Raw genomic sequence first — 12,793 nt, forward strand, 5'->3', positions numbered from 1 at the left:
GCCAGTACTGTAGTTCTCCAAATCTAAGCTCAGACAAAGTTGGTTTGTGTCTTAACAAAGACCCTAAGACCCTAGTAGAGAAAACACAGATCATAATGGTCTGGGTTATAAATCAACTCTATGTCCACTTAGTTTATTGTGGGTATCATGATATTCACTTTCTAAAATAAGCCAAACCACTTCACCAGAGAATACAATGTAGGATTAAGTGTTTTCCCATTACCTGGAGCTATATTTTCCTGGGTCCTGGGCAACTGTGTGCCCACTTAAGCCACATTGATAACACCCTACTCGTTATATATAAATACTGTCAATAGGTAAAAAATTGTGTCCCACACATTTGCTTGGTTAACTGGGGACCTGCTAAGGCTAACATGGGTTTCAGATTCTGATGATCGTACCATAACTCTCTTCCACTGTTCCATGACCCCTAGCTACTTGCAAGGACTCTGCTCCTAAAAGACTATTTAAACTATGACATTATAATCACCACAACCACATGTGGTAGCCAAAACTGTGGCATATATCTCCTCATGCCTCAAGAATGGAATTTCCTATATATTTCACCAGCACAGTAGGTATTTGAGACATGCCTTCATTCTCCCCAGTCCAGTTCCCAAACAGCAAAGGGCTTACTTTCTCCACAGTGACTGATGGCTGGATGGCTATGATGTCAAATACCAAGCTATCTGATCTTTACCAAGATTTGTCCTTATGAGTCTTAGCTGATTCATCTCTGAGATACTAGTCTGGGCAACGCCCAAAGCTTCATTGAACTGGAATGAGTCAACTCTAGGCATGCTCCTGTGAGCCTTACCCTTACCTCACTTCCCACCTATTCCTTAACAATGAAGACATCCTTTCACATTGGGTTCTTATCTTTTTAAGAGGACATCAGAACTTGAACACATTTAGAACTCTGATGGAGGAGGGCCACTTGTTTGTTTCCCAACTGCTCACTCCCAAAATAATAAAACACTGCTTGGCTCATTAGCTCTAGCTTCCTGTTGACTAACTCTTACTTATTAATTTAACCCATCTCCATTAATCTGTGTAGTGCCACGAGGCTGTAACTTACCTGCTAAAGTTCTGGCACCTCTCTCCAGCAGGACTACATGGCTTCTCCCTGACTCTACTCTTCCTTCTCCCAGCATTCAGTTTAGCTTTCCCCACCTAGCTATGTTCTGCCCTGTTATAGGTCCAAAGTAGTTTCTTTATTCACTAGTGGTAATCACAGCATACAAAGGGGAATCCCATACCACCTCCCATTTTCTGTTTAAATAAAAAAGGTTTTAATTTTAACATAGTAAAATTACATATAACAAAAGAGGTGTCAAGCAAGAATTAGAGTTACAATATCTATATCTACTTTATCTTTTATGATAACTAATGAAAATTATATATAATTATATATAATATTATATTATATGTAATATAATTATATAATATAAATATCATCATTATTTATATATATGAATATATAAACTATGTATTAATGAATACTATCTATTCTTCAACTCCATCAAAGACTCCAGAAGGATATAATATTACCTAAGAAAACAAGAAGTGCATTGTAAGCAACTTCCAAAACTCTAGAAATGACAGAAACATCTCACTGCCTGGACAGTCACCCAAAGTTCTTCTCTACCATCGGGGCACCCATCTTCAGTCTACAGGCCCATAATATCCAGCAGACTTTCCACAAAGCACGACACCTATTTCAAAGAAAGTTACACCTATATTGGCAGCCAGCCAGTCACTTTTTTTCTGTGTCCTGAATGTTTCTGGCATACTCTTTCATGAAGCAGGAACCCTGAAGGCCCTTTCTCACTTTTAGGCAAGTTCAACAGTCATTTCTCTGCTGGTCCTTCATGTCCAGTTCATCAAGCAGTCCAGGCAATAGCAGTTTCTTGCGCAAATGGCTAACCAACTCCATAAGGAGCCTCTTCAGTGCCCATCTTCCTCTTGAAGTAATTGGTGCTGCCAGGAGCAGATGTATCTCATTGTCATGAAAAGTCCTAAGTTCTTAAAACATTTTAAATCCCATATTCTGAAGATCTCTGAAAGATTTGAAGAATGCCTAACTGAAATATATCTCTATATATCTAGAAAACCTAACTAACATGACTACAAACTTGACTATTATAGATGATTATCTATTAACCTATACTTCTTAATTATACAATACATTTTTAAAGAGCTGCACAATCACAATACCTTAAGCAAGAGCAGAAATATATGTATATAACAAAATTGACCTAAAATTTCTATCAACAAACCAAGATCTATACCAAAGTAAATCTCTATAACATATCCCTCTTTAAACGTAAACAAACATTTACAAACAATCATTTTGGATATTTGGGCATAGTTCTCTCCAAACTGCTTCCTACTTTTTGTTGGGTAAAGTAGTTTTTGTGGGTATTCATGGTGACCTTTCAGGGGGTATTGGTCCGTCAAACCACATTAGTTTGGAAGCAATCCACAGGCTCTCATCCTCTGTGGAAACAAAGAAGAACCTCTTTTCCAAAGCAACATATCCTTAGACCCAAATTTTGAAGACAAGATACCTTTAAAGTATATATGTTAGTTACTTAGCTCCTTCACAGTCAAAAAATTCAAAGAAAAATCAATAATATATATAACCCAGACTCTGTGTATATTCCATTTTTACATGGCTTATTATTTTTTAAAAAAACATGTACTTCTTTTTATAACTCTCTGTACTCTTTTTCTTCTCCCCCACAAGCCTATGTACATTTATTCAACACTGTGACCCATTTAAAAGTCTTTTCTATCTGGACCTGTCCTATTGTGTATTTGTAATTCTTTACTGTCCAGGAGTAGTTCTTAAAATGCTAAGTGCTTCTTAAAAATCTAAGCTGCGTTATTGCTAGAGCAAATACAGTACTTTCTGCTTGTTCTTCCAAGTCCAACATGATGGAAGTCCATTAACCGCCTCTGTAAGCTATGCATATTGTCCCAGTTCCAGGTAAACAGTGGGTCTATATCATGCCATTAAGCAGGTTGTAGCACTCTGCTCACAAAACCCATTTAAATGTTCCATAGCCGGACCTCATCAGAGTTTGTTCTGGCTGTGTCAGAGTTTGTTTCAGCAGCACGGCCCAGAAATCTGGCATGTCAAAATGGCATGGCTATAGCTGAATCACGAAAACCTCTCTTAAAGGAGCCATACCTCCGCTTGCTTCTGGCAAACACAGCCCATCCAAGAAAATGCCACTACCAAGCCATGCTTAACTCTATTCTTTTGTGTCTAGAATTTCTTCCCAAACTCTCTCAGGTTTTAAGTGAATTTTAGTTGGTCACATGGGTGCCAATTTGTTGGAGAAGGGCCACTTGTTTGTTTCCTGACTGCTCAGCCCCAAAATAATAAAATACTGCTTGGCCCATGAGCTCTAGCTTCTTATTGACTAACTCTTATGTATTAATTTAATCCATTTCCATTAATCTCTGTATTGCCATCAGTCTGTGGCTTACTGGTTAAAGTTCTGGTGTCTGTCTCCAGGAGAACTACATGGCTTCTCCCTAACTCTGCTCTTCCTTCTCCCAGCATTCAGTTTAGTTTTCCCACCTAGCCAAGTTCTGCCCTTCTATAGGTCCAGATCAGTTTATTTATTCATTAATTATAATCACAGCATATAGAGGGAAATCCTACATCAGAACTCAATTCATATCCATTGCTCAAGAATTTTAAAATAAATTAGGCATCTAAAGATCCCTCACATCTCAAAATTAGAAACCAAAATGTTTAAAAAATTGACAAAATCTAATAGGTAAAATTATCTGGTCAAAGCAGCAAATATTGTGAATAATCATTTGATGCCATTTTCTTATATTGTCGTGACTAGTACTGGACATTACCTGTGTACTTAAAGCAGTTTCTTACATGCAGTTAAGCTCACAACAGCCTGATCAGGAGGCTACTGTTATTATCCCCACTATATAGATAAGAAAACTGAGGCACAGATAGCTAAAACAATTTCCTTGAGATGAGTAGTATATTCAAATCTGGTAGTAGAGCTTCAAAGCTCAGATACTTAACCAATGTGATAACCTTCCTCTTGGATCCTTTGCCACCCAGAATTTGCTTAGGTTGACAACCCAAGAATGCTAGACTGTTACCCATTCAGACTGAAAGTGACACCAAGGTAGTAAAAGAAGAGGCTTAAAACTGATCCTGAGAATAAACGTTAGTGTAGTGTTTATCACTAAACAAGACCTCTATATCAAGGCTCATAGACTTTTGTAGAAGGCGTGTGTGTGTGTGTGTGTGTGTGTGTGTGTGTGTGTGTGCGTAAGAGACAGAGAAAAGGGAGGCATCACAAAATGATATCTCTGAACATGGCATGGCTGTTGCATTCATGAACTCATTGAAGTTATGGTTATTTGCACAAGATTGAGCCCCTCAACATTTCAAGGCAGGTGAGGGACATCTCATGAGGCACTTCTCTCTAAAGGACTTCTGAGAGTTAATGGTTTGGGGCAGAGGGTATCATTTTCTTCAGTGTTTACACAACATCCTGTGCATGCTCCTGCACAAAATGCAGATCAAACTCAATAGTCACACGCTGAGAGGGGGCATGAAAGAGGAGAGGGACTTGTTGGCAAGAGGAAAGTTTTCATCAGGTGGGGAAGGGACATGAGAGAGGTCAAAAGGCATAAAAACAGCTTAAAGGCATATATACACATAGGAATCTGTCAGAAAAAAATAATTTATAAAGTGAGATTGAGAGAGGCTTAACAATGCTCAGTGTCCCCTACAGTCGCATCGGACAGCTGAGTAGGAAGCAAAGACTGAAGTGGGACTTTCAATTATAGGGCAGTGACTTTGGAAACCAGAAGTCAGTGTGAGCTGTGGACTGAAAGAAGAGGCATTTGCAGGGAGACCAGTGAAGCAGGAAGTGAGGACCTTGGGAAATCTCCTGAAAGGAGGCTTTGGAGGAATGGGAAGAGTGGAGGTAGGAGAAAATAAACACAGAGACCCCTGGGGATGGGGATAGGCAGGACCCAGTTTCGGAAGGACAGAAGACAGACTATTCAAAACAACACACATTTTCTGCAGAAACACGAAACTTACACAGAAATTCTTCTCACAAGCCAAAGAGGTATAGATTGGGATTGGGACGGGTTGACTCAAACGGCATACACAAAAGGATCTAGAATAGCGTGTGACATATAATAGGCTCTTAATAAATGTTTGTACCAAATAAAAAAGACAAAGACAAGATGACCTAAGGACTGCTTTCATAAGAGGAAAGGCACCTAAGGGAGTAGGTGCTCAATAAATATTATTTTTGGTCTGCGTACAGAGAGAAGCCTGGGGAGCTGTAAGAGATTAGCTGATACATTTCCAAAGAACTCTTAGCCTCTGATTTCAGTTCTCAAAAACTCCCTTGGGAGGCTGTGGAATCTCTCACTGGGGACTTACAGAGCACAGAATCAGGAGAGCCACTTGGAGAGAGAGTGGTTCGGTGGTTTAAATAGGATGCATTGAGACTGAGAGGCCAGATCAAATGGCCTCTGGCCCTTCTTATTTCTAACTTCCCAGGGATCTCCTCTGAGGCTGACATTCACAGTCCTTCCCCATAGAATAGAACTGAACCAGATAGACAGGCAACACTGTTGTTCTGCAAGCTGAAGATGGCTGAGTGATTTGGAAGCCTCCCAGAAGGGCCTGGTTAAATTGTAGGCTATTTGTTTTATCGAGAAATAAAGCACAGGAACCTCCTTTCTAACATGCATGCAGAAATCAGGACAAAATGATGTAGAGGTTATCTGTTCAAAATTCGGCCTCACGGAAGCCAGGCAGGGCTCATTTATTGTGGAGAAAATATATGATTAACCGTAGTTAACTATAAATTCAGATGGTAAGCATTGGATCAGCCCCTCAAAGTCTGAGAGCATTTAATATTATATATCGCTGCCATTTGGACTAAATTGTTTTTTTTAATGTACACAATATTACAAATTTAATTTGAGCTGTTTGAATCAGTCTGTAAAAAAGATTTGATTATACCTGAGTGTTCTGGCCCCGGCTTTTCTGTATTTCAGTAATCTTGGCGATAATTGGCTGATTAGGCGTCTCGCACTCCATCTCTGCCTCAGTTTCCATGGTAATGTTACAGGAGCTATTATAGATGAGAACTTCATCTCTTTCCACTTTAGGGCTGAAACAAGAGGGGAGGTTAAATGGGGTGTCATCAATCTTAATGAAATGCAATTATTTTTACTCTTATTAATCATTGCAAGCCATTAGCTTGTGGCAACTAGAGGCCACCATTTGTCAAATTTTGCAAATTTCTGTAATTTTGTTTCCATTCTTTTATTGTTTATTTGTTTTTCCTTTATCTGCTCACCCAGCAGAGAGAATGCACACAGTTAAATATCCTTCGCTGAGGCCTTTCTTCCTTTCCAAATTAGGCGCATGAGCATCGGCTCCCCAGACCCCACCTAGCAAGCAGCTCCCAGGGAGCTCTTTGAGGTCGAGAAATGGAAGCAAAACCTAAGCTGAGTTTCTTTATTTTGTTTGGGGTTTTTTTTTTTCTTATCCCTGTACCTCTTCCTGATCTTACTCACACTTAGTGTTGGGGGAGAGAATCGCCTGCATCCCTCCAGGGCAGATGGAGAAATTGGAAAACCCTCACAACTGGCTAACCGGTCCCTAATTCCAAACTGTGAAAAAATGAGCTCATTTAGGTTTTCAATTCCCTCTCCCCAGCTGATGGCAATGAGGCTCTGGTGCTAGCAGTCGAACATTAACTTAGTAAATTAATTAAACTTACTTAACAGCCCAGACTAAGGAGATTCGATATATGTACCAGTTATATCCCAGGCATTCACTTTACACAGTCCTTTTGCCTTAAAAAAGAGAAGGCAGACTGGAGTTCCATTGGAAATCAGCCGCACGGAGTTAGAGAGGGTCTAAAAATATGCTGTCTAGAAGAACTGTGCTCTTAGAAAGCAGCGTCCCCAACAGGTGTGATATTTATTCAAGAATAATCCTGGCTTTAGGCATTGTTGCAACTAACTCAAAGATTATTAGTAATCGTAATGCATGATGTCTCATACTTCCCTGCGATTTTACATGCAAGGTCTGGTTTCAGTCTGTAAATTAGGCAGAGGTATGAAGTAGGTAACCCAAAGAGAGCAGAGGGATTTGCATAAAGCCAAGCCACAGATTTATTCAGTGTCAAGATCAGAACTGGGGTGTTATGCTTCCCATGCTGGGCCCTCAGGTTTGCAGGCGCTGACTGAACATCAGCCAGGAAGATGGCAGATCCCACAGGAGGAGCAGAAGGAGCAGCAGGAAGGCCAAAGGTCCCTGGCGGGGAGACTATAAATCATGTCAAACTCTAACTTCTTTCTTGAAATCAACGTCAAAACGGTTTCTCAGACAATTTGCTAGAAATGATGACTGTATTTCCCTAGCAAAGACACAGCTTCCACAACGACTGTGTCCTAGACCTATGGAGTGTCAACAGTATTTTAACATCACCCCACCCAGAGTGAACACAAACCTAAGGCTAATCGCGGGGGTTCTGTTCTCCTTTAATCAGAAACCGACTGCCCATGGCACCTACCACTGTTCTTTTGCATGCCTGATGTTGACTTGAAGATGTAAGGCTCTCCAAGTCTCTTCATTCCAATGACTTGAGGTTTCATTGTGCTGTATATAGTCAGTGGAGACTTGGGGCAGCCTTAGCACACAAAGGTGTGAAAGCAGGTTAATATAATGGAATGACAGGGGAGATCCTTATCTTCTATATGACAATGAAGACAGCCCTCACCAAACTTTATTTTCCTTTTTATAAAATGCGTACTAAGAATCTAGCACCTATCTTTGTAGAGGTGGTAGAGAATTGAGTACAAGGAAGTATATGGGATGACTGGAACAGAGCCTAGTATACAATAAGTGCCCGATAAATGTAACGCTTGCTCTAGTTTGGGTAGCAGTGATGTTAGGCATATTATGGTTAAGATGTTGTAATCCACATTCAACTCTAAATATTTCACCTCACTTATCTGAGTCCATGTTTCTATGCCATCATCTAACTAGTAAAACCACCCTACAGAATGCAAATGGAATCAATGGGTAAATATAACATGTTTGCTCCTGAAATGGAGCATCAGATCTAAAACAACCGAAAAACAGACCTGGTAAAAAGCCCACAGTGGGAGATCATAGGTCTTAGTGGGGAACACACAGCTATTTTAAAAAATGGTCAAGTGGTCAAACGACCTTCTACCCATTTATTTTTGTGCTGATTTGTGTTGCTATCAACATTGGTCACAGAGGGTAGTGCGTAGTTAGTTTAGAGATCATAACTAGTCAAAGTGCTGAGAATAAATGAGTCTAGGTACTCAGCTATAAATGGATCCTTTATAACAACCTCCCTCCACCCAAAGTTCAGGGAACATCCCAAAACACAGGGTAGACAGACAGTAAGAACCAGAGATGGCACATAAGAACTCATTGGAAATGCAACCATATGCACAAGATAAAACCCGTCAAAAATCCAGCAGGGATAGGGGAGGGGCTCCTAGAGCCCCACCCCTAGCTGAGCAGCTATTGGAAGTGATTCAGTGAGGAAAGTGTGGCTGCCAGAGTGGTGTCTATGTTTCCATGAACAACCCCACACCTATACATGGATGGGTAGCACCAACTGGGCTTAGCGGTTTATTTATTTTAAAAAGGACAAGAATCTAATTTGGCTCCACTCCAGGCTGCATAACTAAGACTTCTGCATGGGAAATGTTTGGCTATTCAGAGATGAAAATCTTATTTCCTTTTTAGTCCATCAAGTTTGAAGGGACATCACACTGGTTTGCCCACTTCCATATTCCAAAGAACAAATACATTCTTTTCAGTTTTGGGAGGGTGACCCTTGTAATTATGTGTGTGGGGGGTTGTCTTGCAGTTATCTTTGGCAGACAGTGAGTAAGATTGTTTCTTCAACAAGTACTGCTATTGAAATAAACTTTCATTTCATCTCATATTTTAAAAAAAAGTTTGGAATGGACATGTGTTAAAGTCCCATGGGGAACTGGAGAGAGTTTGGGGTGGATATGACCAAAATACATTGTACATGCTTATAAAATTCCTGGAGAACAAATTTAAAATTATTAAAAAATAGAATAGGGAACACTAATGCTACGTAATATTTGAAAATGTGGAAGTGAAATATAGAAAAGCAAAATGGATTTTACAAATACCTGCCTTCAGAGCACTGTAAGGCCCATCAAGCCTCCATGAGGCTGAGCAAGTACAACCTGTTTTCTCCTTCTTTCCTTCTATTTATTTTTCTGCTATTGGGTTGGAGGAGATGCTTAGACTATTTTGTGAAGGACCCCTGCCATGAATACATCATAAATCACATATAGTCCTGTCTGAAAGAAATGAAGTTGTGAGTTGGCTTTCAGACGGCTCCTTTTATTTCTGGGGGCTCATAAACCATCTAATTAATAACCATTCCTACAGTGTTACCACGGATTATGTCAAGCTGAGTTGTCTGAACTCCCATAATCCTCCATTTTCCCACCATTAATTGGGAAAGTGTTTACATGTCATCCTTCTCTTCATAGGCCTCTATGACAGAACTTTGAGTAACTGATTCAAGCCACTCTGGCATCCCTTTAGTTTGCCTGTTGCTGTCTTCTATCTTTAGGTCCGTCTCTTCTGGAAGGTTAACACCCTTTCTGGTGGCTTAGAGTTTTGTTTTGCTTTGTTTTGTTTTGTTTTTTTTAACTTATTTCTGATTACTTCACTAGAGATGCTTGTCATTTAATAGTCATTGCTAAAAGTGGCAGCAAAGCCATTATATCTGAAATAGACCTTCCGGGCAGGCAGATCATAAGACCGGTCACCCAGTGTTACAAAGTGAGCCCCTGTATTAAAGAAACAAAAACAAAACTAGATTTCCATTTTAAAAACTTCAAAGTTTGGCAAACACTATTATTCCATGCTTTCTTTCACATGAATTTTTACGAATGGGTAGAATAGATCAGATTTGAAAAAAAAATTGGAATATAAAAATAGACCGAGATATCAACAAATATATAGATACTAAGACAACTATAGATATGAAGCATATTCAAAAATACTTAAGAGAATGTGGTGAAAATGTTTCAACCAAGCCATGGTAATAATAGTTCTAGAAACTACAATTCTAGACTCTCCATCTATTGCTCTTTCCGTCGATGCCATCAGATGCGAAAGAGAACAGGTGATAAGGGCCTGCATTCTTTGGCGTAAGTAGCAAAAGCCCCTTTGGGAGTTCTCTTTCTCCACTTTAGCAGAACTTGCTTTGCATAGCTCTGGCTGCTCTTCCCACAGGCATCTCCACCATGGCTTTCATCACAGATGCTGACAGACGACATTTATACCAAGTGCACTGTGAGCCAAGAGCCTCAGGCTCCACCACTCCCGATACTGCCAGGGGTTCACTGTAGACCCTGGACAGGGACTTCATCTTCACTTAATGGAGAGTTTAGAGTCCTTCAAGGCCTTCTCATACCCCTGGAGAACATTCCTTTTCTTCCTAGAGTCACGTTCCTTTCTCCTCCCTCTGCTTCTGCTTAGCTGGCCTCTGACCAGGTCATAAAACTCTATGGTAACTTTGTCTTTGCTGCCTCCACTGCCTGAGTTTTCACAGTGGTACTTTCTCTTCTTAGAAATGCTCCTCTAGGCAGGATGCCTAAAGAGTCTGAGCCCTTTATATGTTTATAACATTTATCGCATATGACCACTATGTCTGCTGTCTTCCTGCCACTTACGGTTGTTGACATTTGTACCCTAGAATCATTGCATTTCTAACCTGACACAACACCTACACCTAGACCACAGCAGTACTCACTAAAAGATGAATGGTAGGTGGTGGTCGAGTACGGGAGTAGGTAGGAAGATGGATGGATGCACAGGGCACAGTTTTGTCACAGATACATCTACCTTTGCCAAATGACATAAGACCCAATATGAGCTCCATCAAGGAGATACAGCATCTCTTGGAAGAGGGTTCTGTAAAGAAACCCTGGAAAATAGTACTCTATGTTCTCAACCAGAATCTTTTTAAGAAGTGGACCAGTTATATGCTGCATGATTTCCTTAATGTCCCTTGCAGAGTTTATTGTGTGTCTTCTAGGTGTTAAATCAGCATATGTTGCACAGAGAAAGACATATAAACTAAATGAAAATGAATACTATCAACAGTCTAGCCACTGAGAGGCAGACACTCGGGACGTTTTTCTAAGCCTCTAATGGTACATACACACAGAAGTGGGAGTCACGTAAGGCACCACTTTGGGGTCCGTGTGTTTTATTTTCAAGGACATTGTAAGCATTTCCTACCAAATACTCTACAGCAGACTTTGGAGTCTCTTAGTGCCATGGCCTTTGCATGGATTATTAAACTCGTTTCAGCTATTAAGTTCTCTGCTTTCCTAAAATAAATTTCTGGGGTGCCGAGTACGTGGAATTCTATGGTTTTGATCAATAATTTAACAATTATTAATAATCATTATTAATAATTAACAATTATTATTTAACAATTATTAATAATTTAACAAGTCTGAAGATCACACTTGTTTTCCTACTTGCCGCTAAGAGTCATGTGCTTTTCCCCCCGTCCTCTAAGCATGAAATGTAGATTGTGTTTAAGTCATAGAGCTCTGAATTCTAGTTCAATAAATCACATACACTTTGGAATGCTGCAATAGCCAGAGTACTGAGCAAGATTCTCAGTATATAGAAACTATACTTACAGGTAAACGGTACACGTTGCAATGGGGGTCTGAGACACAGTTCCTTCAGCCACCTCTGACATTGAAGAGGAGACCATGGAAGAATCCAAGAGCACTATTTAGGATATGCAAGCAAAGTCCTCTGAATCAGTGGCGCAGGATCTGTGGACATGGCACTGAGTTCCGAGACCCTGCTTCACCTGACTACAGACTCCACGCCCTCACTTCCCATAATCCCTTTCGGAAGCACTTCCCATCTTTCAAGGGGGCCCGCAGTCAAGGGACAGCTTCTTTTCCTCTGACTGACTACAAATCTCCGGTGGAAAGTTCCCACCAAGACAGACAGCTCAGAACCTCACGAAGTCAGACAGCCATGGGAAGGACTAGTTACTTCCGCCCCTGAAGGCAACTGGTCGTGTTTGGTTTTATATCTTAATGAGGAAATCGGTCTCCATTAAAAAGTCAGTTTTAATCATTTTATCCAGATGAGCAATAAAGACACAAGGAGATATTTTGTGGTAAGATATCAGCCTGCGATGGAACTGAACTACTGACAGGAATTAAGACCGAGCAAACTTACCAGCATGTTCAGTTTTCTAAAATTGGGTTAGAAAGTGGTCGAATCTAGAAAGTCGTATTACTACTTGTTATATTTTTTTTCCTTTTTAAAATCTCCAAGTCCTTAGGAGTTTGTGGCCTCTAAACCCCAGATCTAGAGTAATTCTGGGGCATAACCCCCCTTCTTTTGAATAAACATTATGCAATCTGCCAGATTTCTCTAAGATTTTTTTTTCATACTTGTGAATCTGTTTGGAAAGAAAAGAAAAAAGGAGAAGGGGGAAGCCTTCTGTTTTTCATAACGTCTAATCTTTCTCCCCATTGGCATGCACCAGATGTCGTGCTGGATCGGAAGATAAATATTAAAATCTAAGCAAGAACAAAGTGAGCTGTTTACTGGGTATATTTTTCAGATGTTCTCCTGAGCACTTGAAAAAAACAGAGATGCTTTGATATGAAGGTTGGCTGGAATCCATGA

The 12,793-nt window shown here is 40.1% G+C and overlaps 1 protein-coding gene across 2 annotated transcripts in view; it reads right to left on the minus strand.

Annotated features, from left to right (window-relative positions):
• The window catches only part of Pkhd1 (PKHD1 ciliary IPT domain containing fibrocystin/polyductin), a 456,733-nt gene that overhangs the window by 354,775 nt on the left and 89,165 nt on the right, over window positions 1-12,793 (minus strand). For both annotated transcript variants that reach the window (XM_087898011.1, XM_087898010.1), the window contains exon 35: window positions 6,038-6,188. In XM_087898011.1, coding sequence (XP_087754137.1) covers window positions 6,038-6,188 — 151 coding nt within the window. The remainder of the gene's footprint in view (window positions 1-6,037; window positions 6,189-12,793) is intronic.

The sequence above is a fragment of the Myodes glareolus genome, chromosome 18 (genome assembly GCF_982192425.1).
Source record: "Myodes glareolus chromosome 18, mMyoGla1.1, whole genome shotgun sequence".
Lineage (NCBI taxonomy): Eukaryota > Metazoa > Chordata > Mammalia > Rodentia > Cricetidae > Myodes > Myodes glareolus.